The sequence below is a fragment of the Eupeodes corollae genome, chromosome 1, assembly GCF_945859685.1.
Source record: "Eupeodes corollae chromosome 1, idEupCoro1.1, whole genome shotgun sequence".
NCBI classification, from domain to species: Eukaryota; Metazoa; Arthropoda; class Insecta; order Diptera; family Syrphidae; genus Eupeodes; species Eupeodes corollae.
Genome location: NC_079147.1, coordinates 267,432,719 through 267,458,925, shown reverse-complemented (window position 1 = coordinate 267,458,925; position 26,207 = coordinate 267,432,719). Strand labels below are relative to the sequence as shown.

Genomic DNA, 26,207 nt, shown 5'->3' with positions numbered 1-26,207 from the left:
GCTTTCTTGAGGTGCGTCTCCAGCCCTAGCTAGCTGTCTCCAGTTTCGAACGCCCAACCTAAGCCGTTGGACTTTAATTCTGTTAACTAGGTCAGTGTCTCTGTACAGCCCGTACAGTTCGTCGTTAAACCTTCTCCTCCATTAATGCTTACGGGACCAAAAATCAACCGAAGAATTTTTCTCTCGAAGCATCCTAGTACGTTGTCATCTTTCTTTGACAGGGTCTAGGCCTCAGCGCCGTAAATGAGAACCGGGATGATGAGTGTCTTATAGATGGTGATTTTAGATGCTCGAGACAACTTTACTAATCAATTGCCTTCTAAGTCCAAAGAATCAGCGATTTGCAAGAGTTATTCTTCGTTTGATTTCATCGCTGGTGTCGTTGTCTGTGTTAATAGCGGTGCCTAGGTAGACAAAGTCCTTAACTACTTCAAAGTTATAGCTGTCCATGGTGACGTTTTGTCCCAAACGTCGTTGTTCAGTGTCCTTTTTTGATGACAGCATATAGTTGGTCCCACCCTCATTGACCACTAAACCCATCTTCTTCGCTTCCATCGCAATACTCAAAAACGTTCCACTGACATCACGCTTTGATCTTCCAATTATGTCAATATCATCTGCGTATCCGAGTAATTGGATAGACATTTAGAAGATTGTGTCTCTAGTCTTGACGGTTGAGTTTTGCACAATTATTTCCAGAACGATATTGAAGAAGTCGCATGACAGTGCATCGTCTTTTCTAAAACCTTTTTTGAATTTAAAGTTGTTTTTGAGGCACCAGACCAGATATGCGAGTTATAGTCAAGCTTTGGGCGAATGAATAAAAGCAGTCAGTTCAGAAGAAGTAAACATTTCTTGCTTCGCCCGAGGAATCCTAAGCACCAAGCAGAATTTTTGGCAATGTCGAATATGTGATCATTCCATAAGAGTTGATCTATGATACACATACAGAGTACTAAAAGTTGATTAGTTTTTGGGATGCAAGTGCCACTCATGGATTGGAAAGTGGCATCAGGGGTTGATTACGTTTGACCGACAGGAGACATCATTGACTTTTTGAAGCATTAATTTCTACACGGTTTGTTTCTTCCCATTGAAAAATGCTTGGCCAGATCGAAATTTAATGAGCTTATCATACGCGCATGTTGAAGTTTCACATCCAAAGGACAAGGATGTGAATCTATAAACGAATATGAAAAGCATAGGGTACTGTCTTTAGCGAAACAGTTCAATGGATTATATATGTCACACAAGAGATTGTTTATGATTTATGAATTTGGGGAAGAGAGTCGGAGACAAAACGGAACCCTGAGGGATGCCAGCATTTATTTTATGAGTTACACTTTTGAAACCATTCCACACAACTTGTAGCGAATGGTTAGAAAAATAGTTTCTAATCCAACGTGGAAGAGATTCATTCAATGGTGGACCGGTTTCTATGTATATGAGAGCCATACTTCCGGTCATTGAGAAGCTTTTCTGCTTCGAGATAATCATAGTTTCCATGACCTTGAAAAGAAGGGACACTTATGCTGTTTGGCTATAGTTGTAGGGGGAAGAAGATTCTCCTTTTTTCCACCCGCTTGGAAAGAGACTTGAGTAGGAAATATGGAAAAGTTTACGCAATGGTTTCGCCAGAGTTGAAGAATACCCCTTAACAATAATAGGCGGGATACTATCTGGGTCACAGAATTGAGTGTGTCAAGGTCTTTCAGTACTCTTGCAAATACAACTTGCAAAGTAGATTTGTTCCATGAAATCGTTTACACTTTCAATAAAAGGATGACTCATGAGTTCATGACACTCTCCGGTAGCGTCGAATTAACAGCAAACTGTGCTGCAAACAAATTTGCTTTATTGATTGAGCTTACAAAAGTAGTGTCATTGTGAACGACAGTTGGAACCATTTTTTTAACATTTTTTTTTCATGAAACAATTTTTTTTTAATATAAATTATATGCGTAGTATGGTATATCGAGTTGTCTGATACGGACTTGAGAACTTTTTATTTCGTGAACTCACCTAATCATCGAACTGCCACTGTTAATTTATTCTGTAAACTCAACATTTTTTTTAGGATAAAGTAAAGAAATTTCTGCCGAAATTCGGTAACTCCAATATTTCGTTGTTAATTTTGCCCTATTAAGCAGGCTGTTAAGTGCAAAAAATTGAGTCTATATATTCGTTTTGTGATGTTACTGTGTCAGTGTGACAAGGAGTTAATAAGGGTTGCTACTTATATTTCTGGCCTAATAATGAAAAAACAAAGAATTACGATTAAAATTGTTTTTATTGTTTTTCAAAATATTCTCCATGAATAGCAATACACTTTTGCATGCGTGTGAACCAATTTTCGTAGCACTTTTTCCACTCCGATTGAGATACCTCCAAAACATAGTTTTTGAATGCATCAACGGCTTCTTCAGGGGTCGTAAGACGGTGTCCGCATATTTTTTTTTAACGTGCGGAAATAAAAAGAAGTCATCGGGTGCCAAATCAGGACTGTACGGTGAATGACCCATTAATTCCATGTTTTGGCTGGTCCAAAAATTCCTTTGTTTAAGCCGATGAGTGAGAGCTTGCATTTCCATGATGAAGAATGATTCCCCTCTTCTTCTGCTTTTTTCGAATGTCTCCTATGACTTCTGGCAAACTTTGACCGACTTTCGTTGCTCTAACGCTACTGTCGCCACGTGACCGGTAATGCCGAAGAAACAGGCAACCATTTGCTTCGATGTGCTTCTTCTCATCTTGGAACACCCGTAAAGTCGATTGCTGTTTTGTTTCGGGCTCATACGCATAGATCCATGATTCGTCATCTGTTTAGATATTATACACAGCCTCTGATACACCTTGACGGTATTTTGTCACCATTTCCTTGTTTGTAAAATTATGCGGGATCCAACGCGAACAAATCTTTTTCACGGCCAAATTTTCATGTAATATCTTATTGATGCTAGTCATACTAAAGCCCAAAAATGACTCTATCTCACGATATGTAACATCTTGCTTTATCAATTCATGCACAGCATCGATATTTCGTGGCACAACAACCGATTTCGGACGACCTTCACGGAATTTATCCTGTAGCGAACGACGACCATGATTGAATTCGTTATACCAGCTTTTTACAGTGCTCTAGGATTGTGCTTTATCGCTGTAGAAAGAATTAAGTTCATCGCCACTCATTTGTCATGATAATCCACGTCGAAAGTTTTGAAAAATAATCGCACGAAAATGTTCACGAGTTAATTCCATTTTTTGCCCGAGATGCATTTTTCAAGTAACTTTCAACAAACAAATCGCACTTAAATGAAACATGTTCTGTAAAAGGTAATGGTTCAAAATGTCAAACTTTCCGTGGAAAATGGCAGATGGTGCCTGGCAACACTTATTGTTTTCTAGGCTAGAAATATAAGTAGCAACCTAGAAGTTTTGAGAATATCACTGCCGTTCAGACGACCATTTCAAATTATCCAACTCAGACAATTCCACAGAGCTTTGAAGAATTTGGCATCGCTCAATATTTTGCGTTAAGTTTTTGGTTTGGCTCAAGAATGATAGCCCATGGACCATTTGAAGCCAGACGAAAAGCTTTTAAGCCCTTATTTTAAGACCTTTCAACGTTCAACATTGCTTTTTGCGAGGATTGTCAGAAATGAAGGAAACTTACAATTTATATGCCAAACTCAAATGTCTAATTTTCAGAACATGACAAGAATTCCAAAATTCCTTTTTGATTAGTTTCAGAATTCTAGTTCTTGTTCGCAAAAGAAATCATTACGAATAAGCGCCATTTTATAAGTTATCTCAGGTAATTTATGATATTTTCAATTGAAATCACACTTACCTTAGGTTTGTTAATAAAAAACTCTTCCTTAAAATCAATTGGTTCCTTAAAAACATATTTCCAATAGTTAATGATAAATGTTTTGTTGCATTATTTATTGTTCATTTTCCAAAAACGTTCAGTAAATTTAGTTGAGATGCTTTGAAAATAACTTGGAAAGTTTATTTTGTACATATTTTTATAATAAGGCGAAAGCTATATATTTAAACAAAACTTCTTTAAAAAAAAAAACTGAAATACAAATTAGTCAATTAATTTTCATTAAAAGAAAATTCAAATTTAGGTTAAACCAAGCCTTACTCTTTAAAGACGTATACATTATTATTAATAATTAGCTCTTAAATTTTAAAAACATTATTCACGCTAACATATTATGAAAATGTACCACATTTAGCTTTATTATTATTAGTGAAAACCTTGGTAATTTTTGGAGGTAATTCTAAGAATTTGTTTATTTTACATTTGATGTTTATTTTATTCTTAGAATTTGTATGAAGTTATTTTATCACGAAATGTACGCGTTTATTATAAAATACATAATATGTTTTTGTATTTTGAAACCAACATCTAAATGTAACGAATTTAATTTGACAATTGTTGTTAAGTGCTTGTAAAAGGACAACATTTGCATTGCAAACCATAATTCGTTGGATTTTGTTTCTATTTGGTTTAAATGTTAAATAAATAATATAACAAAAATGCCTTTGGCAAAAAATTCAGGAGAAATTCTCTGAAGCGCTAATAGAAAATGTAATTTAACGCTAGGAGCCTTTTGTCTGCCAATTAAATTGTTGTTTCGTGTAGAAAAGAATGTTCATCATCAGAAAAGGATTTGTACATTGAGAACATTTTTCCATATTTAGGTTACAGATTTAAAGCTGGAAATTCAAGGTGTTTAAACTTGTTTGTAAAGCAATAAAGGATTTTTCAAGTAAATATGGGCATAAGTCGTGAGAATTAAAAACTATTATAGAATTTACAGGAAATGTTTACCCTACTAACTTGAAATTGGTACATTTCAGTGTTGAACAGCAAAATCGTAAAGTGTTTAGAAATTACCAAACCACATGAAAAGTTCTTTTGAAAACTGTTTTTTAAAATGTATTAAATTTGTTTTATAAAAGAGTCAACGAAATTAATTACTATTTTGTTTTTATTTTTTTAGAAATGTGCGGAAAACAAAGCATCTTCTATTCCAACATTTGCCAGAACGGAACCACCAGACACGCAAGTAAGTTTAAAAACATCAATTTTCATTTGTATTCAATTCTCATTTGAAGTCCTTGTAATCGGAATAAATTTAAAACAAAAACATTACACGAGTTAAATCTGAATTCAAGTCCACTTCCACTATAGTCAAGGCAATTCTTTGACTTCCAGACCCGAAGTGTCTTTTCAATTTATTTTATTGTCGATTATTAAGCCAATATATTTTTATTCAGAGACTTGTTCGTTATAGAAATATTAAGGAGAACAAACATTGATTGACATAAAGCCAATGTCTGAATAATTCCAAGTGAGAATTAATATCCAATATAACGTCTAAGATTGAAGATATCAAGAGAAAAGGCAGTAATTTTTTCATTAAAATTAAGATTGAATACATTTTTAACTTAAATAAGTAACAAAATCGGATCCAAAACTGAACCTTGAGAAACTCCTATATTAATATTTGTAGTTTCAATGAATTTACCATTTCTTTTTGACTCTTTGTTGTCTTTTACTTAGGTAGGATGACTAACAATCCAGCATAAAACCTCTTTAACCAGATTTGTCTAAATTTCGTACTAAAATGGCCTGAAAGCTTTCTTAATATAAAAAATATAAAGAGAAGCTGTAATAAGCTTTTTATGCAGGGTGGTGATGTTTTAGACGTACAATTATTTTGGTAATATTTTAGCGTACCCAAATAAGTGCCGTTTTATGTTTTGAAAAAAAGTATCGATAGGACGAAAAATTGAGTGAACGCGTTGAAGCAAGTTTTCGTCTATTAATTAAATTTCCGTTTTTATTGCGTCCTTAAGTTCATCTAGTGGACGTGGTTTAGACTCGTAAACACGTGACACCAGATAACCCCAAAGAAAAAATGGCCCACATTCAAGTCAGGTGATTTAGGAGGTAAATGCATATCTCCAAAACGTGAAATGATGCGGCTGGGAAATATCTCGCGTACGAAGTTCATTTTGGCGATCGGTCTATTGTGGCGATTGCTCCATATTGACATTTGAGAGATTGATAATTTCACTTTCTTCTACGCAACTCTGATTTTCAAAAGTTATTAAGCATGGCAATGTGACGGTCACCGTGGTTATACATGTTTCTCAAAAAAGTAAAGAGCGATGATTAATTTTTCTTGAAACTGCACAGCAAAAAGTCAGCAACTGTCGTGCGTAGAGGCTTTGAGGGTTTTCTGCAGCATAATAACGGAAATTTTGCTTATTTAGAAAACCATCGAGGTGAAAATGCGCTTCATTAAATTACTCAGCATATCGTCACTAATTCCAAATAACGGGAGCATCTCTAAGCTAATTCTGAACCTTAGTGACTTTCAGTGATTTTTAACTGTTGAACTATTGTCAACTTATATGAATAGAAGTTCAACTCACGTTTGACGATGCGTCACGTGGAAGAGAGATTAATTTGTAAGGCGGCTGTTACCCTTTACGTACTTTCGGGAGTTGTTGCAGTACGTACGGTGCCAGGTGGCTTCTGAATGCACGCCGCCCCGCCGTACTTTCCCTACCGATTAGTTGTTATTGGCAAATGATTTGTACGCGTACAACTACAAGAGGATACTCCAATGTTCCATTGTGGAAACAAAATTGCATTATCTAATGATCGAATGAGACTTTTTCGACTGAATCCATAATATTTTGAGCTTAAAGAAGAGTTGTTCTCAACTCTACATTTGATGACTTATTTTTTCAAAATACTATTAGTAAATATATCGGCCTATAATTATTAATGCCCTTCTTATCTCCTTACTTAAAAACTTAAAATACTTCAGGGGCCCTACTATATAACTCGATTCTATAATAAAATTGGTCGAGTTCGAAAATTTCGTAATATTTATGTATTTGACTACTTTCGAACCAACGAGAATCGAATATTTCTAGTAGTGCCAACCATATTCTATATTCTATTCATACTCGAAAGTAGAATTCAAAACAAGGCAAAATCGAAAATAATCATTCGACATCAAATTTGTTTGCGAGCGAAGTTTTTTTTTGTCAAAGTGTAAGTAAAATGTAGAATATGAGTTCCATCTACCACCCCAATTACAACGGGAATTCGTGATTTTTACCAAAAATAGGGTTTGGAAATTCGTTTCTCCTCCTCATTCATTTCAAAATTAATCATCAGCGGGTACATGACTCATTTGATATAAGTCAAAACTTCGCCAAGTATTTTTGACATGGTTTGCTGTGCAATTCCAGCGCTCTTATCAACACGGATTTGGTTTTGGTAACCTCCTGTTGCCACTTAATTAAATCCTGCTGATAACTTAATGATAATCGGAACAGCATTTCGTCTTCTGCGAGTAGTCATTTCGGAAGATATTGTGTTAAGTAAGAACATAAATCCGCCTTTAGAAAGATGATAGCTCTTAATAAAACTAAAACAAAAGTATATATTTTTCATCCATATGATTTAATGTTTGAAGAATTTTTGATGCAAATGTTGACCTTGACTGCGCCTCAAGAGGTCCAACCGCTTAGTCCAATGTTGGCATACTCTTTGCAACAGTTCGGCCGGTATCTCACGAATAATTGCTTCAATGTTGTCTTCCAATGCGTCAACTGAAGCCGGCTTGTCTGTTTAGACATGACATTTAACATAGCCCCACAAAAATAAGTCTGAAGGTGTTAAATCACACGATCTAGGCGGCCAATTGACAGATCCCGAACGTGAAATAAGTCCATTGTTGCGTGCCCTGTGTGGCATTAGGCACCATTTTTTTAAAACCATATGTCATGTAAGTTAAGCTCTTGCATTTTGCTCAAAAAAAAATTGGATATCATCTAACGGTAGCACTCACCATTCACATCAGTTACGTTACGATTCGCATCATCTTTGAAGAATTATACAGCCCAATGATGCCACCTGCCTATAAACCGCACCAAACTGTGACTTTTTCTAGATGCATTGGTGGCTCTTCCAATACTTTTGGCTTATATTCACTCCAAAACAAACAATGGGTGCGTAAACCCATTTAGCCAAACATTTTTCGGCAAAAATGTGGTTGTTCGGCCAACTTTCCAAGAGCCGTTGCAGTAGGTCGTTCGGCTTCAATTCTTGCACCAGCTGTATTTTGAAAGGCATCACACCCGAATCCTTCCGCAAAATTTTACACGTTGTTCGTACGTCAGCGTGTTGGGGGTTAAATGTCTAAAAATGTAAATTTAGTCACAATAGCCCGAATAGCCGCTTCAATTAGTCATTAAACTGACCATGAAATTAAAGAAGCGCGAGATGAACTTTCTTATCAGAGCACGCAATTTGATAATAAAATTCAATAATTTTCAAGCGTTGTTCGTTCTTAAGACGATTCACGGTTAAATTATAGACCAAACCGAAGTTGACAGTGAAACAAAACACTAAACGTGTGTCAGTTGTTTAAAAAAGTGTTGCCAAAAAAATAAAAGCTACAAAATCACCCTTTATAAGTACAAAGCTTTTCTTACTCAGCTCCATTATTTTGGAATTATCTCTTATTTTTCTGCGTTCAATTTGCTCGTACCGATCTTCATTTCCTTGCAAATTAAACCAAATTCCACCGGTGTCAATTTTTGAAATAATTATTGTCCAAAAATTTGATGTTTTATTTTTTGTTTTGTTTTTAAAACTGTCAAACAACTTGATACTCGATCGAAAGTACAATTTTTTTGAAAACTAGTTGGTATAACCGGCATCCGATTCTATTTTCATACGTTGTACGATTTAAAACTAAAATCGGAAATGAGTTCCGAATAGAATCAAAAAGTAGGGCCCAACCATTTTCAAATTTTGTGGAAATAAACCCTTAAAATGCCAACTACATACATACATTTAAATCTACTTTGACATAATAAATTAAAATATTTTTTTTTTTCTAAAATTAAATGGAGATTGATTTACAACTTCAGAAATAGTTTCATAGTTATTTGAGCATAATACTTATTAAAAGTTTAAGCATTTCAGAAAAATCTATAATATTCAAACTAAAAATAGAAATGCACGATGGAAAGTCAACTTTTGTTTACAAAAAACTTTGAAGAAGTATAAAATTAAATTGATTAAATATCAACTTCATTTAATTTTTTTACTTCGAAAAATAATGTTTTTGACATTTGATACATTTTTCTTAAGAAAATATAATTTTGTCCAAAAAAAGGAAAGTGCTTCTTCAAATAGGCAGTCAACAAAATACATCTTTAATTTCTTTTATTATAAAACCCCTATTTTCTCTGTCCGAGACTATGTCCAATTTTTCCAAAACCCAACCATCCTCTCAATTTTTTCGAACGTAAGTTTAAAAAAAAATATTAAATAACACTTTTTGATGGATGACAAACACAAATATAAAAAGATTACACATACTCGTATGCTACAATGAACATTTCTTTTTAATTTTCCAAATATCAAAACACAATCCCATTGTTATGTTCTATTTCACTCACTGAGTTTTCTTTTTTCAATTTTAATAGGTTACGAAATCAGTGATATCGTTACTACGTTACTATGGCTGGAAGAAATTCTCCATTATACACGACGAACGATGGACGGCAGTAGCTGATAGCCTAAAAGAGCAAGCTCTGCGAAAGAACATGACCATCAACCACAATGAGAAAGTTATCGACAACCACAAATGCTGTGAGAACATTTTGGCATGCTGTCGCAGTGGCTATTGGTATCAGGTGAGTTCCTAGAATTGTAGGTTATCCTTGGGTGTCACAAAACCGAACACACTACACGTATAGTTCCATTTTTTTCACCTTGTACGATATTAATAATAATCGAGTGATGTTTTCTTTTTTGTTTTTTCAACGCCTTTTTACCACACCAACCCTCTCGTGTCAAAGGTCATACAAAATACAATGAATCGAACGAGAATTTATGTGTTCCTGGGTACAGCTTACGCCCTAGTTGACATGATGGCCTCCATGGAAACGGTACAGCTCTTCTCAAAAGGAGAATACATGGTCATCTTTGTGGACATGATGACATACTCGCCAAAGTAAATTTTTTCAACGATCAAACATACTATGTAACATAATTCTAGCAATATGTCGTCTCTCCCCAAACCTATATAATATTGTATAGGGAAGCAGAAAAATACCTCCTGAAGCCCGATGTTGTTGAGAAGATGACTTCATGTGATGAAACCGATAGCTTCATGAAGCGCGCTCGTAGCCTCCTCATTGTGGTGTCGACTCCGCCTACGGAAAATTACGAGAATTTCACGGCTAAAGTTCGCGAGTATAATACGAAGGAACCGTTTAACTTCTCCTTACCCAAATTGTTTCACAATAATAATTTCTTTAAGGTAAGTCAATAAGATGGTTACATGAGTTAAGTTGAATATGTATATCGTTTCTATTCCTATTCCTATTCCTATCATGATCGTAAGCAAATATATAGTAGCTCTAGAATCTAGGGTCTAGGCACTAGACCTTTGCTTTTCTTGAATGTTTTTTTTTTTTTTATGGATGGATAAGGCTATGGATTGTTGAGGGGGTGCTGTTGCTGTTTGTTTACATTCTCCAGAGCATGGAAAAACAAAACAAGAAAGAAAAAAAGAAAAACAAACACAATTATTGTAAATTCATGCTACAATCTATGGCCTTACCTTATGGTGTTTTATGTGCCCTTTCCATGGGCGAATCCAAGGAGACTGCAGCCTTTAGACGAGCTCAAGAAAAAATAAAGAAAAAGGTGTACTATGAGATGTACTTTGGATACCTTCAATTCAATTTTTATTTTGTTTTTGTAATTTGTGTACTTTTTTAATATTCCCTTTCAATCGGGGTGTATTATTATATATTTGTTTTGGTTAAATTTACATTCTATATATTTGTATTTATTTATTTTGTATATATGTAGATTATTATGTATATTTTGTTTCAGTTTGTATCAATTTATGCCGCCTACCTCTATGATTCGGTGAAGCTCTACTCCTGGGCATTGGATAAGCTATTGCAGCAGGAAAAGAGACCTTTAACGGATGACGTGATATATGATGTAGCTAGTAATGGAACTAAAATAATAGAAACCATCATAGGAAACCGTACTTATAAAAGTAAGTCGTTATAAATAAAATTCCTTTTATCAAATGTATGAATGAAAAGCATTAATATTAACCTCCTTTATAAAAAACGTGTACCTATTTATCTACTTAATTTTTGACTTTAAAATTCTTGCAAAAAAGGAGGTTCTTGAGAAAAATTTAACAGCTGCTTATATATGTGGTCCATATTCCATCGGCATGGAGAGAAATGAAAGTGGTCTTTGTATCCAAAGCAGGAAAATGCTCGCAAGTCAATCCTAAAGGTTTACGACTCATAAGCATATGATCAAACCCTTTTAAGACCTTAGAGAGAATGGTTGATATCCATTTAAGGGAAAGTATTGATACAAGACTTTTGTCTATATCTCAACATGCCTACTGTAAAGGCAAATCGGTAGAAACGGCGTTACACACTTTAGTACGCACTATCGAACGTGCCCTCGATCATAGAGAGTTCACTATGGTTGCTTTCCTTGACATCGGAGGTGCTTTTAACAACGTATGATAGGTGTGGACTGTGTGTCAACGCACACAAAACTGAATTAGTCCTATTTTCGAGGAAATACAAAATTCCAATGTTAATCCTCCACAGATTAACTCGCGAGAAATGGTACAATACAACCCATTCTACCACTTTTGGCCAATGCTATCATATACCAATCGCTATATGTTAACTATTGTTAATGCAGAGGGTAAACAAGATCACCACGTAGCAGGCCAAGAAAAACATTTGGCCTACACTAGAATTAAAATGTTCAAGGTGCTTGCTATATTTTAGCAGATCGCATTAAAGACTCAAACTGGTTTTATTGAGCTTAAAAAAAACTTCAAGATTCATGTTGTATCATAATATGCCATTAAACTAGCCTTAGTGTGTCCTACTCTATCACGGACCGGACAGCCACTTTAACCTAACCAAGGTTCTTTGTATGTGACGTACTAATTAGATCTTCGAAACCAATATCTAAAACAATTAACCATCTTTATAACAGAAAACCAAGTTTCATTTTACTCTCCGTTCCGTTGAAATTCTCCACCTCAAAGTTGTCGCATGATGAGTTGTACCATGATGAATCGGATAGAACAATTTTGTTTCCTTTCCTCTAAGTTTTTTGACTCTCGCTCTGCTCATTTTGACAATCTTGACATTTTTGGAAAATCATGATATTTTGAATAATGGATTGTAGAGGACAAAGCTATGATAATGCGTCTAATATGTCGGGAAAATAACCTGGTTTGCAAGCAAGATTAAAGGAGAAGTGCGAATTTGCTACCTTTTTACCTTGTGCAGTATATTTTCTTAACTTGGTAGGCCTTCATGCGGATGGTTGTGTGCAGGAGGACACAAGTTTCTTTCAAGTGGTTTAAAAACATAGAACTTTTTTTTTGCTTCTATACCTATCGCTGGAATAAATTGAATGAATGTTTAGGTTCACATAGAGTTCTTAAAAGGCTTTCTGAAACAAGATAGTCTGAAAAAGCTGATCCAGTTAACGCGCTCCATCATGGTTATAAGCAAATAACTGAAGCCTAGACATCTTTGTAGCATAAAACCAGCAAAAGCTTTCAAAAAGAAACAATAACGATTGACGTTTCTGCCATTTCGCTTTGTTTACTATGTTCTTTCATAAATGATCTAAGGGAGAATTATAAATTTGAAGCGTGTGCCAAAATTCAGAATCCAGATGCTAATTATAAAGACTTACTGCAACGAAAAATAGTAGGTGTGCACCATCCCTCCAGCTAATTGGGAAAGAAAAGCTTAAAATATCAATTCCAATTATTGACACTATTACTTTGCAATTAAAAATACGATCCAATTGCAATCAAGAAATAAATGCATTGTTTGACTTTATTTGACTTCAGTGGAGTTGCAAAATTCTTGCAAACAGTTTTCAAAAAAATACAATAGTGATGTTAATGCAGAAGAACTTGAGGTAGAATGCCTGCACCTCGTACAGTATTTAATCTGCAGTGAAGAACGTTTATTTTCGAAATTCAACTAGATAAAGTGAGCTTCGAAGAACAATAGTACGAGATAGACTAAACAGCTTGTCATTTTTATCAATTGAAAATGAACAACTGCAGGAAATTGAATTTGATGACTTAATTCATGATTTTGCAACCGACAAAGTCAGAAAAGTATGCCTTCAAAAATATTTGATTGTAAAGAAATAAACTTACATACAATTTAAAAAAATATATATAAAAACATTAGAAATGAACCAAAAAAACAATAAAAATTATCAAAAATCAAATATAAGAAGCTTGAAGAAGCTGGAAAATAGCCAGCGAAACGAAGATGAATTAGTTTTTTTATTTATTGCATCAAGAATATTGATCATTAAAGCCCAATCAAACAAACACAAATATAAGGTAATTTAAAAAAAAAAAATTAAAAGCATACAAAAAGTATCTGTTTTATGTTTTTTTAGTTCTTTTTAAAAAGTAAAAATATTAAAAAAAATCAAAAATTAATTTTAAAATGATTTTTTAACATACATAAGTAATAAAACAAAAATATATTATACCTACTTTTTTTGGTCCAAATCCTATTGGTGCCCCTGAAAACATATATTTACTTCAATAACTCTTTCCATCAAACATGATGCAATCCGTAATAAAAAGGACCCACGGCTTTAAAAATAAATTAGGTGGTGCTACAATCCGTTGAGAACTAGGGCCTAGTGACTTAGAACTCCCAACCATTCCTGTGTAAGAGGGATACAGTTTTGAACCGAATCCGAACTTCTTATTTAAGAAACCACTTTTCGTGACAAGAATTACTCTTGAAAGATTTGTTAATTATTTGTAAGAAGCAGTAACCGTGTAAAAAACTGGTAAAATATTGAGAACAATCAAATTGATTAAAAATTAATGAAAGTTGGTACAAATTGATTTTAGATTCAAATATCTTTTCAAAAATTGAAAGTTTTGGCTTCAAACTAATTTTATCTTATGGAAAATATTTCTTTTGAAGTTTAGTAAAACTTTTATACAAATCCAACAGTCAATTTTTTCCTAAAAATTAATACGTATATACAAAAAATAAAACTCAAAATTGATAAAAATTGATGTTCGATTCTCGAAACCTCATGAATTAATGAAGATATTGATTTCAAAATGATTTCATTCTGTGCTAAATTTTGTTGTTAATTTAAGGTAATGGCCTTAGAAAAATCCAATTTGTATTTTTTATATAAGGAATAAAAACTTTCAAAAAGTGCTACTCAAATTGGTAAAAATTGGGTTTCGACAACAACCGATTTTGAAATCAAACTTATTTTATCATTTGCCAAATATTGTTCGTAGTTTAAATTTAATTTTGTAGAAAAACTCAATTAACAAGTTTTATCACAAAACACCTAAAACCTACTAACCTACAAAATCAACAAAAAAAAACTGAAGATATAGGGAAAACAAAGAAAAATATTGACTTCAAATTTTGTATCTCACACAAAATATTTTTATAAAGATTCTGTTAAAGTTCAAAGCAATACAATTTGACAGTCACAATGGGATATTGTAAGTATGGGACTCACCCAGCCTCTTTTATTTTAAATTTTCCATCTGCAAAATGATCCTAACATTATTTTTCTATAATGTTCACATTTTAAAAACAAAAAATCGATAAAATCGTTTTTTTGACCTCACAAAATGTTTAAAAGAAAATTGTGCAACCGTTGCTTGTCAATTTCCAGTAGTTCACGTAGTTTAATTTTTTGCCGTAGTCAAGTAATAATGTGATCTGACAGCTTAAGATTTAGTTTTTTTACGCTACGCTAATAATCTCTGAACCCAAAAAGCATTAAAAACCAATATCAGTCAAGTTTTGTCCGAAATATTGAAAAAAGTGATTAATAAATATAACTTTACCCTATTGTTTTTTTTTTCACTTAATGTGTCCAAACTTTATAATGAAATAAAATGTTCATCAAAAATATTTATTAAAAATTATTTACACTATACAAATTGAAATAGCTAGTGGCAATGTAGTCAAGGCATTCTGATTGGATAAATGCAACTACAAAATTAGTTAAAATTTCCCCTCCGACAACGTAGTGTCAAAATTTCGGCTACAAAGTTAGTGGCCTCTGATTTTGACGTCTCACAATCAGCTGCTTAGTAAAGACACAATATATTAAATCTAAAAAAAAAGAGATTTTTTAAAGTTTTCAAAACACAAATGTTTATTATTTGGTATATTTGCATTTGTCATTGATATGTCAAATCCGCATCGAATAGTTTTGACTTATGACTACGTAGTCACTAGGTTTATGAATGCATTGTGACCACAAGTGTCATCAACCAATCTATGAATAGTATAGTAGTATTTTACACGAATAACAAAAACAATATCCGCAGTATGAATACTACCGATAAAATTGAAAGTAGAAACTTACTACGGATGGGTTTTTGACATTTATACAAGTCTTCAATGGATCTTATGTGATTTCGTTCTCAAATGTTGGTACGATTGATATTGCATTTGTATCTTGATGGCTGAGTTCGTTGAGTACTTATGCAGTTGGAAATCATGTGTTTTCTATTTGGGAAATATATCAATCTGTTACTGTTGATATTATTTAGTTTTGTTAGTGAAAATGGACTAACTGGGCTTATTTTGCAAGAGAAAACAATAGAAAAGATAATTAAGTGTTTCATTGTTTCCACCAAAGGTTTATCGCAGTTTAGATTAAATAAATCTTTTTTGTGTTTCCACCACACAAGAAGATTTAAAAATAATTAGGTTTGACAGCACTTTCTAAAATGCAAATGGTGTTTCGATGTTTCTTATGAAGTGCAAGTGACATAGTTTGATTCGTGTTAAACAATGAATCACCATATAAGAATATGCTACTTTTTTTTTAAATTAATTAAAACAAAACTATATTTTTTGTACACAAACATGCAAATAAACAGACCATGATACATTTTCCGTAAAACCAACTCCTCCACACAGGTTTTTCTTCTCACATTTTTACTCGACTTCAATCCCCGACCGGAATCGAGTCGAATCAAGCTCATATCAACTCGATTCAGGTATATAAAGAATTGAGGCTAGCTTTAAGCTCGCTTCAACACCACATGTTAATGTAGTAGTCTGCGAACAAACCCCTCCTTGAAGCAATTGTTAAATTAACTTTTTTATAGAATCTTGATTTCCAGATGTTTTCTTACCATTTCTTCTTGAAAATTGTCCATTTTATTAGTTTTAGTTAGTTTTCTATTTTTCTTTTGCTGAAGTTAATTTTAACTTTTGATTTTCACAAAACTTTCTTGTATTTGTGTTTTTTTTTATTATTATTCTGACAAGTGTTCTTTCAGTTGTACCAACTTTTAAATACTAAAATCTGGCTACGGCCGATGCGTTGTCTTGGGAATTTTCTACTATAATATTTAAAGAATGCCAAAAAAACACGGTTATTATGTTAGTTGTAATGTTTTTTTTTTTTGAAAATGGTGACAAATGTCAATTACACTTTGACGTTTGCCAATAAAACATCAGTTACAAAATACACTTGGCTGATTTTTGCATCGATTATTTTTCAAAAGATATTTTCTTAAAGCGTGTTTTTAATTTAAAAACTTATTTATTTTTTCTCTTACGAACATTAAAAATTTTAACTGAAATAAATTTTTTAATCAAAAAACAATTATGTAATTCACTTGCAGGTGTTACTGGTGCAACAATAAAAATCGACAAGAATGGAGATTCCGAGGGTAATTTCTCCGTATTGGCCTACAAGCCATTCAAACATAGCTTTCGTGATAATCTCACATGTAATTATCATATGGTGCCTGTTGCATACTTTCAACAAGGAGAAGATTTTCCAGTGAGTGAGTCGTCATTGTTTTCAATTTTTATTTTTTTTAATCTTTAATTATGTATGCCCATTGTAAATATAATATTTTTAAAATCTATAAAAAAGATCCCTTGACAAGTACACTCGTAGAAGAACTGTTTGTTTTAATTTACCTAAGCAAATATGTGTTTTTTTATTTTGCAAAATTCTTCTTGTCTCTTTTTTTTTAAACGACAGGAATATAAACTTATCAATGGATCTGTTCGAGTTGATTGGGCAACAGGAGGCGACAGACCCTCTGATGAGCCAGCGTGTGGCTTTTTAAATGAGTTGTGTAAAGAAGATGACCGTCACATAACATCGGTGGTGGTGGCAGGTGTCCTTGCATTGATACTTTTCTGCGTTGGTGTCATAACAATGAGTATATACCGCAAGTGGAAAATCGAACTCGAAATCGAAGGTCTGCTGTGGAAAATTGATTCATCCGAGATAAAAGGATATTTTGGAAATGATATTGTTTCATCGCCAAGCAAGGCAAGTTCTTTTAAGTTTTGCAATTAAAAAATAATTATTATATTTAAAAATTTAAATCAAAACGAAGATGGAGATGGAGATCCAACCAAACCAAACAGGGTCAAAAATAATTAATTAAATGCAAACAAAATAATCAGATACTCATATATCTTTATTTCTCTGTAATCAACGCATCAATCTCAAAGTTTTCTTCCTCATTATCAAATTTAAATTATACCAATTTGAATAAATTTACCCGAATTTAATTCAATATTCGGTTTTATCTTATAACTTGGATGAGACTTTATTTTCTTTTATACCTGCAGGATCTTATATTTCAATTAAAAAGAAATTCAATCTTCAAAAAATAAAATTCAATCAATAACTAAATTATTATAATAAACTTTTTATTTTGTTTCGACTTTCTTTCAACCAACAGTTAAGTTTAGTAAGTGCGGCATCGTTTGGATCACGTTGCTCAAATCAAGTATTTACCGCAACAGCACGATTTCGTGGAGTTGTTGTTCGCATCAAGGAGCTTAAATTCCCCAAGAAAAAGGACATATCGAGGGAAATAATGAAGGAAATGCGATTGTTGCGAGAACTACGCCATGATAATATAAATAGCTTTATTGGAGCTTGTGTAGAGCCAATGAGAATTTTACTAGTCACTGATTATTGTGCCAAGGGCAGTTTGTATGATATAATCGAAAATGAAGACATTAAGTTAGATGATTTATTTATTGCATCATTAATACATGATTTAATTAAGGTAAGTCTATTTTGTATTGGATAGTTTTTAATTTAAACTTATTTTTATTTTTATTTTTATTTCTATTTATCTTTTCTTTTGTGGGAGAAAATAAACTCTGTCGAAGGTTCTTAATTAGTGCGAGGACGGAAATGAATAATACATTTTCCTCCATATAATTATGTTCTGTATTAAGATTCACTGAACTAAAACCTTCGAACTCTACTATAAACAAAGAATTTTGTAAATTATTTTTAATTAGCTTCAAGAAAAAAAATTCAATTTCACACCCATCTATTCCAATTTCTTTCATTTTGAAAAATAATTCCGAGAATTTTAAAAAGAACAGAGGAATTAATGCTGAAAATCAACCGAATTGTATCTATTTTCGTTCTTAGACTTTTTGAAGCTTAATCATTTGCCTTAATTTGTGTGACAATAAGGATATAAGCGTTTACCAAAGTTAAAGTATTTTTCTTGGAAAACTGTGTTTGGTGGGTGGTTTTTTTAATCAAAGAGAGAATTTATGTTGAAGTTGTCGTGGTGTGTCGTCTACAAAATACAATGTTAAACCCACATTCATGTGGATAAGAATGAATTTAAGAGGTTCGAGTCCTAATTAAATATTTGCCTTTAACTATACATATATCGTTAAACACTTGCCTTAATTATTATATACTACTTCAAGTTCCTTTTAATGGATATGCATGTGAAAAAATCCTTTACAGTAGGTGTTTTAAAGAAACTATTTAGAACGGTGGTATTGTAAGTGTTCTTAAAACAAATTTAAAAAGAGGCTGGGATGCTACCCACACTGATAACTTCCCATCCCGTCTGTCGATTTGTCTTGCTTAAAAGTTTGTCTACATGTACTAGTATCAATTTTACCAAATTTGCGTATTTTTTTGTAGATTTTATTTTTTATGAAAAAACGGACTGTTGGATTTTTATATAAAAATCATTGAATATTGAAAACAATATTTTTGAAAAGATATTTGTATCGAAAATCAATTTTTACCAACTTTTGTTAATTTTTTTTAGGTTTTTAATTTTTTGTACAATAACTATCAATTCGATTTTTTTCAAAATTTTACTGAATGTTAACAACAATATTTTTTGAAAGATAAAAGTAGATAAAAGACAATATCAACAATTTTTAAAAAGATATTTGAGTCGAAAATCAATTTTTACCAACTTTTATACATTTTTTTAGGTTTTTATTTTTTGTACAAAAACTGTCAATTCGATTTTTTTCAAAATTTTATCGAATATTGAAAACAATATTTTTTATAAGATAAAATAAGTTTTAAGCCTAAATTTCAAGTTTTTGAAAAGATTTTTGATAGATTTTTATTTTTTATAAAAAAAACTGTCAATTCGATGTTTCTCAAAATTTTATCAGATTTCAAAAACATTGTTCTCCGTTGCTCAAAATTGTTTTGGAGATGAAATTATATTTTAGTCGTTAAATTTTGGAGGTGGCAAATTTTTTTTTTCAGTTTTTTTGATTTATAAAAAAAAACGTTTGATAGATTTTTTTCAAAAAATATAGTTCTTTAAGATCACGTTACAATTTATTATATAAAATTAATTTCAAGTCTCTATCGTTTTTGGTTTGTAAGATATTTAGGGTTAACCAAAATTTTCACCTTTTTTTAAACTGCTATGGTAAAAAAACCACCCACGCAATTTTCTTGAGAGCCCTTTCTGCATCTTTCTGCCTTATTATCTGTATAACAAAATTTATTTGGAGTCGATATCTCTTCTGGTTGTTGAGCTATGGACAACGAAAAAAACGTCGCGAACGTACGGACGTACGGACGTACGAACGTACGTACACACGCACGCACAGACATCTTTCTAAAAATCTTTAATTTCGACTCTATTGACCTAACGACGATAAATCTCGTTAACAAAAATAAATTTTGAAATCAAACTATTTCATCACATGCAAAATATTGTTATTAATTTTTCATTTTTTTAGAATAATTCAATTGAGAACTTTTTAACAAAACACGGAAAACTACAAACCTTTTAAACAAGACAAATTGACAGACAAGATGGGAAGTTATCAGTCGCATCCCACCCAGCCTCTTTTTAAACTTCCCATAGGAAGTTATTGTAATGGGTTCGATTTGTCAAACTGAACATTTTGACATTTCTCGACGTTTCGAGGTCCCTAGATTCGAAAGAAAAGATTTTTAGAAATATGTCTGTGCGTGCGTGTGTTCGTGCGTTCGTACGTACGTACGTTCGCGACGTTCTTTTCGTCGTCCATAACTCAAGAACCAGAAGAGTTATTGACTTCAAATAAATTTTGTTATACAGCTAATAAGGCAAAACGATGCAGAAAGGGCTCTCACGAAAATGGCGTGGATGGTTCTTTTACCAAAGCAGTTTAAAAAAAAATGAAAATTAAATATCTCACGAACCAATGACGCTAGAGACTTGAATTAAATTGTATATTATATATTGTAACGTGATACCAAATCAGTATATTTTTGCAAAAAAAAAAACGTATTTATAAATCAAAAAAAATTCGTCACATCGAAAATTTTAAGAAAAAAAAATGATTTCATTTTCACAACAGTTGTATGCAACGAAAAAAAAAGTTTTTAACACCTGGTAAAATTTTTGACAAAAATCAAATTGACGGTTTTTTTATAAAAAATAAAAACTTAAAAGAAAATTGAACAAAAGTTGGTAAAAATTGATTTTCGACACAAAGTTTTCAAAAACTTTCCAACTAATTTTAACTTATAAAAAATATTGTTTTCAATATTCAGAAAAACTTTTAATAAAATCGAATTGACAATTTTTTTACAGAAAATAAGAACCTAAACAAAAAAATTAATAAAAAGTGGTAAATTATTTTATTTATTTATGTATTATTTATATTATTTATTATATTATTATTTATTATAATATTATTATTTAATTATCTTTTCAAAACCTTGTGGTATTTGCTTTCAACTGTAAAATTTTGAGAAAAATATAATTGACACTTTTTTTTTACAAAAAAATAAAAACCTAAACAAAACATTAATAAAACTTAATAAAAAATTTACTTTCTACTCAAATAGCTTTTCAAAAATTAAAAATATTGTCTTCAATTTTTTAGTTCACAGAAAATATTGTTTCCGATATTCAGTTTTTCTTTTTATAAAAATCCAACAGTGCGTTTTTCCATAAAAAAAATAAAATCTACAAAAAATAGTACGCAGATTGGTAAAAATTGATGATCGGTTCTTGATATCTCTCAAATTAATTTCATTCATCCAATTTATATAAATTTAAGAACACCTACTAAAACTGGTAAACATTTGTTTTCGAGTTAAAATCTATTTAAAAAATCTTTTATTTCGACTCTAGGGACTTCGAAACGTCGAGAAGTGTCAATATTTTCAATTTGATAAATCGGACCCATTACAATAACTTCCTATTTGAAGTTAAAAAGAGGCTGGGATGCGACCCACACTGATAACTTCCCATCCCGTCGGTTGATTTGTCTTGCTTAGGATTTAACAAAACTTTCATAACAATATTTTGTGTGATAGAAATAATTTGAAGTCAATATATTTCTTTGTTCTTAAGTGCTACTTTTAAGTGCTTAAGAGTTAAAGGCAAGTCAGCATAAACACGGTCTTTAGCATAGCCCCACAAATAAGCCCAGCGGTGCCAAATCTTGGTGGCCAGTTAATATCGCAACAACGAGAAATTACGCGGCCAGGAAATTTCTCTTGCAATAAACCAACATTCGCTCGAGTTGTGTGGCATTATGAACCGTCTTGTTGCAACCACATATACTCCAAGTCGTATGTTTCAATAGTAGGCAAAAAAAAGTGGGTTATCATAAGGCCACAACGCTGCAAATTAAAGGTGACAGTCGTTCAATCGTCGTTTTCGAAGAAGTAAAGGCCAATCACACCTCCGGCAATTAACGTATTATTACATAACATTTTGAGTTATTTATTTTTTATATGAAAACAAAATTAGTTTTTTACTTCCTAAAACTTTGTTGCCAAAAGTATCACTTTTAACTGAGGACTGAACCAAGAACATAATATGAATCGGAAATTCATCCCTATTCTAAAAACTTAGAACAAAAACTTAGCAAACATTCAGGTTTTTAAGAAGAAACCTTCAATATTGCATTCGTGAAATATTTCGAATCATTAGGATTGTATAAAAGCCGAAAAAAGTGGGTCCTCCGATTCCGTTTGTCTGTCCAGTCCCCCATAGTCTAAACAAGTATGCGGATTGAAATTAAGGTTGGCAGCCGATTGGCTTAAGGCTTTTTTTATTTTTTTTTTAGTACAAAAAATAACAAGGTCCCTACTATGTAACTCAATTCTACATTGAAATTGCTCGAATTAGAAAAATTGGTAATATTTATCTATTTGACTACTTTCGAACCAACGAGAATGAATATTTCTAGTAGTGCCAACTATATTCTTATGAGCTTTCGAATAAACGAGGAACTACTTAACACGAAAGTAGAATTCAAAACAAGGCAAAATCGAAAATAATCATTCGACATCAAATGTATTTGCGAGCGAAGTTTTTTTTATTATTAAAGTGTAAGTAAAATGTTGAATGTGAGTTCCATCTACCACCCCAACTACACCGGGAATTCGTGATTTTTACCAAAAATGGGGTTTGGACATTCGTTTCTCTTCCTCATTTATTTCAAATTTCATCATCAGCGGGCACATGACTCTTTCGATATAAGTCAAAACTTCGCCAAAGTATTTTTTTGACATGGTTTTCTGTGCAATTCCAGCGTTCTTATCACCACGGATTTGGTTTTGGTAACCTCCTGTTGCCGAAGAATTAAATCCAGCTGATAACTTAATGATAATCGGAACAGCATTTCGTCTTTTGCGAGTAGTCATTTCGGATGATGTGGTGTTAAGTAAGACCATAAATCCGTCTTAAGAAAGATGATAGCTCTTAAAAAAAAACTATTACAAAAGTATTTTATTTTAAAAGCTATAGGAAGGTTTCCAAAAGAAACACATAAAATTCAGAAAAATGGATGAAGTATTCATTTGAATTGATAGTACGTTCCATATAATTTAATGTTTGAAGAGTATTTCATGCAAATTTCGACCTTGGTTGCGCCTAAAATGGTCCATCCGCTTAGTCCAATTTTGACAACAACATTTCGTGCTGTGTAGCATGTGGCACCGTCTTGTTGAAACCACATGTCATGCAAGTGAAGCTATTGCATTTGGGTGAGTTGGATATCATCTCACGATAGCGCTCACCATTCACAGTTAGGTTACGATTTGCATCATCTTTGAAGAAGTACCGTCGAATAATGCCACCAGCCCATAAACCGCACCAAACTTTGACTTTTTCTGGATGCATTAGTAGCTCTATTCACCAAAAATTTTACGTTGCAGTAGGTCGTTCGGCCTAAATTCTTGCACCAGCTGTATTTTGAAAGGCATCACACCTAAATGCTTCCCCAAAATTGTCCAAGTTTTTGAGTAACAGAAGCCCAATTGCTTCGAACGGCGACGAATCGATAATTGATGATCATCATTAACATAAGACAATACAGCTGCAATATTTTCTTCAGTTTGCACTCTACGTAAGCGTGTTGTAGTTTAATGTCCAACAATGTAAATTTGGTGCGAAATTTAGCCAAAATAGCCGCTTGAGTGGGTCGATTAAACTGACCATAAGACGATTCATGGTTAAATTTTATACGAAACTAAAGATGTTTGACAGTAAAACAAAACACGCTGTTTAAAAAAGTGTTGCCAAAAAGATAATAGCTAAAAAATCAGCCTTTATATGTACAAACCTTTTCTCACTCAGCTCCATTATTTTGGAATTATCTCTTATTTTCCTGCGTTCAATTTGTTTAGGTCCATTTTCAAATCTTAAAATACATAAAATATTTTTAAACAGACTTTTTTTTGAAGAAATTAACTAGTTGTAGCGAACCAGTCGTGAATTATATTTCTTTCAAAATTGATTTTCTGTTGAATAAAACTTTTAAGGTCTTAAAAAATGAAACGAATCTACTTTTTGAAGTGAATTTGCTTTAGATGTTCTAGAGATGAAATTTAAACCCGAATTTCAAGAATATAAATGTCCCAAAAACAGCAAAAGTGACACTTTTGTTAAACTAATGGCTAATTCAAAAACACATTGCACGTTTTATATCTATTAATCTACAAGCTTTGAATCTTTTGAGAATTGAAGTGAAAAAAGAGATTCTGAAACGTGTAATTTGCAACTGCCACACAAAAGTTTTTCCCAACTTATTTATTTACCTTAATTTGTTTTTATTTTATATTTAGAGAAATTATGTACTAAAATGCACATATTTCTTCAAATTTAAGAACCATTTGTCTTTCTACAATTTTTAAAATTTGTTGACTCCTTAAGAACAAAATATTTTCTAGCATCAGCTCCAATCTACGAATAAGCAGACTGAGAGCGATAGTAATAATAGACTCCGAAAAAATTACATTAAAAAAAAAAACAACAAATTCTTGGTATCAGATTCTCTCTCATTTTCTGGGTTTTTGAATTTTTAAAGCGCATTAAAAAATATATTCTTTTTGGAAAAAAACTTATGTTTGAAAACAATTTCTTACATTTCTGCGTGAAAACAACAAAAACCCTTTAAACTATTGTGCCTTGCTCTTAAATATCTTAAATATGACATATTTAGAAAACTTTTGGAATCTTGGAATGCTTTCATATTTAGAGAGTCGACCAAATTAAATAGTTAAGCTTAACCTTGCTGGACAACAGCGTTCTAAAAGAATTTTATAACTAAAGTTGTTACTTTAGTCCTTGAAATTTATACATTTACATACAGATTAAGATACACATTATTGTTATTTAAATTCTGTTAGTATTCTTCAAGGAAAATTTGTATGCGCTTTTAAGCGGTGAGTAAAAATCCGTCTATATGTGAAGCATTTGCCCCCCCCTCCTGATTAAAAGTCAGCATCCACCGTCCTCCGGATCAAAGATCAAAGACCTCACTATATAGCGAAAGAAATGTGCTTGGTTGCTAAAGAAATTTTTTTCGAAAAATCGCCGTTCATCGCCTGTTTTTCAAGAACCAATTTGACGTATCTAGGATGTTGTGAATTGTCAGCTGGCTATAGTTGTTGTCTGAGCTGGCCTTATTTATTTAGACGTAGGTGAAGATCCCAATGCAAAATACGCCATAACATGAAGTCTTTACAATCCTAAGGTGCCAGTTATAGCTATCATTGGGTTTTAATCATTGAAAACAAACATTAGAAATTTCTTGACAGGTCGATTATAGCTATCATTAAAAGTTCCTGTCATCGAAAATAATTTCCTGATTAAATTCCACCGAAAATCTTTTACTGACAGAAATCTGTCATTGGAATTGTGTGAAATTGGAACATAAATCAGTGGAACGATTCGTTTCACCATAAAAGTATCAGCTGTTCAGGAAAATGAATTTACGTCTGGAAAATAGAAACATAAATTTTAGAGAAAAACACTTGCACTTTTTTTCCTCAAAAATAAATTCTTTGGGTGATTTCAGATGGATCAGTATATAATTTGAATTTCTTATCAAAGGGAAACACCGTCAAATATCGATTCAAAGAATTTTCGGGGTCGATTTCAATGATAGCTTTAACTGTCCCCTAATTCCTGAGAACGACGATGAATCGATATATTTGTGTCTTCGGCAACACTTTCACTTAAGGCAGCTATATATTCAGTGGTTCGAGCCAAACAATGATCAACAGGCCTTATAATATCTGTACCCAATCCAATTTTTTCAAATGTCAAACATTATCTCCTCTTAAACCACGATATGTGGCTGTGGCAGAACCACCATTTCTGTAGTTGGTTTTCACAAGTTGTAGGTTTGACAGATGTTGTTGTAAGTTTGATAGATGTCGAATTCCAGCCCTATACTTTTGAAACCGTAAAATGCCAAACCCATTATAAGTTTGGTATCACGTCAAATTATATAATCTAAAATTTAATTGAAGTCGCTAAAGT

General features: G+C 32.3%; 1 protein-coding gene across 5 annotated transcripts in view; it reads left to right on the top strand.

The window, feature by feature from the left end:
* The window catches only part of LOC129941611 (receptor-type guanylate cyclase Gyc76C-like), a 178,537-nt gene that overhangs the window by 137,721 nt on the left and 14,609 nt on the right, over nucleotides 1-26,207 (top strand). For all 5 annotated transcript variants that reach the window (XM_056050543.1, XM_056050469.1, XM_056050325.1 and 2 more), the window contains 8 exons: nucleotides 5,016-5,081; nucleotides 9,538-9,747; nucleotides 9,913-10,067; nucleotides 10,154-10,376; nucleotides 10,958-11,129; nucleotides 16,794-16,954; nucleotides 17,162-17,458; nucleotides 17,877-18,209. In XM_056050543.1, coding sequence (XP_055906518.1) covers nucleotides 5,016-5,081; nucleotides 9,538-9,747; nucleotides 9,913-10,067; nucleotides 10,154-10,376; nucleotides 10,958-11,129; nucleotides 16,794-16,954; nucleotides 17,162-17,458; nucleotides 17,877-18,209 — 1,617 coding nt within the window. The remainder of the gene's footprint in view (nucleotides 1-5,015; nucleotides 5,082-9,537; nucleotides 9,748-9,912; nucleotides 10,068-10,153; nucleotides 10,377-10,957; nucleotides 11,130-16,793; nucleotides 16,955-17,161; nucleotides 17,459-17,876; nucleotides 18,210-26,207) is intronic.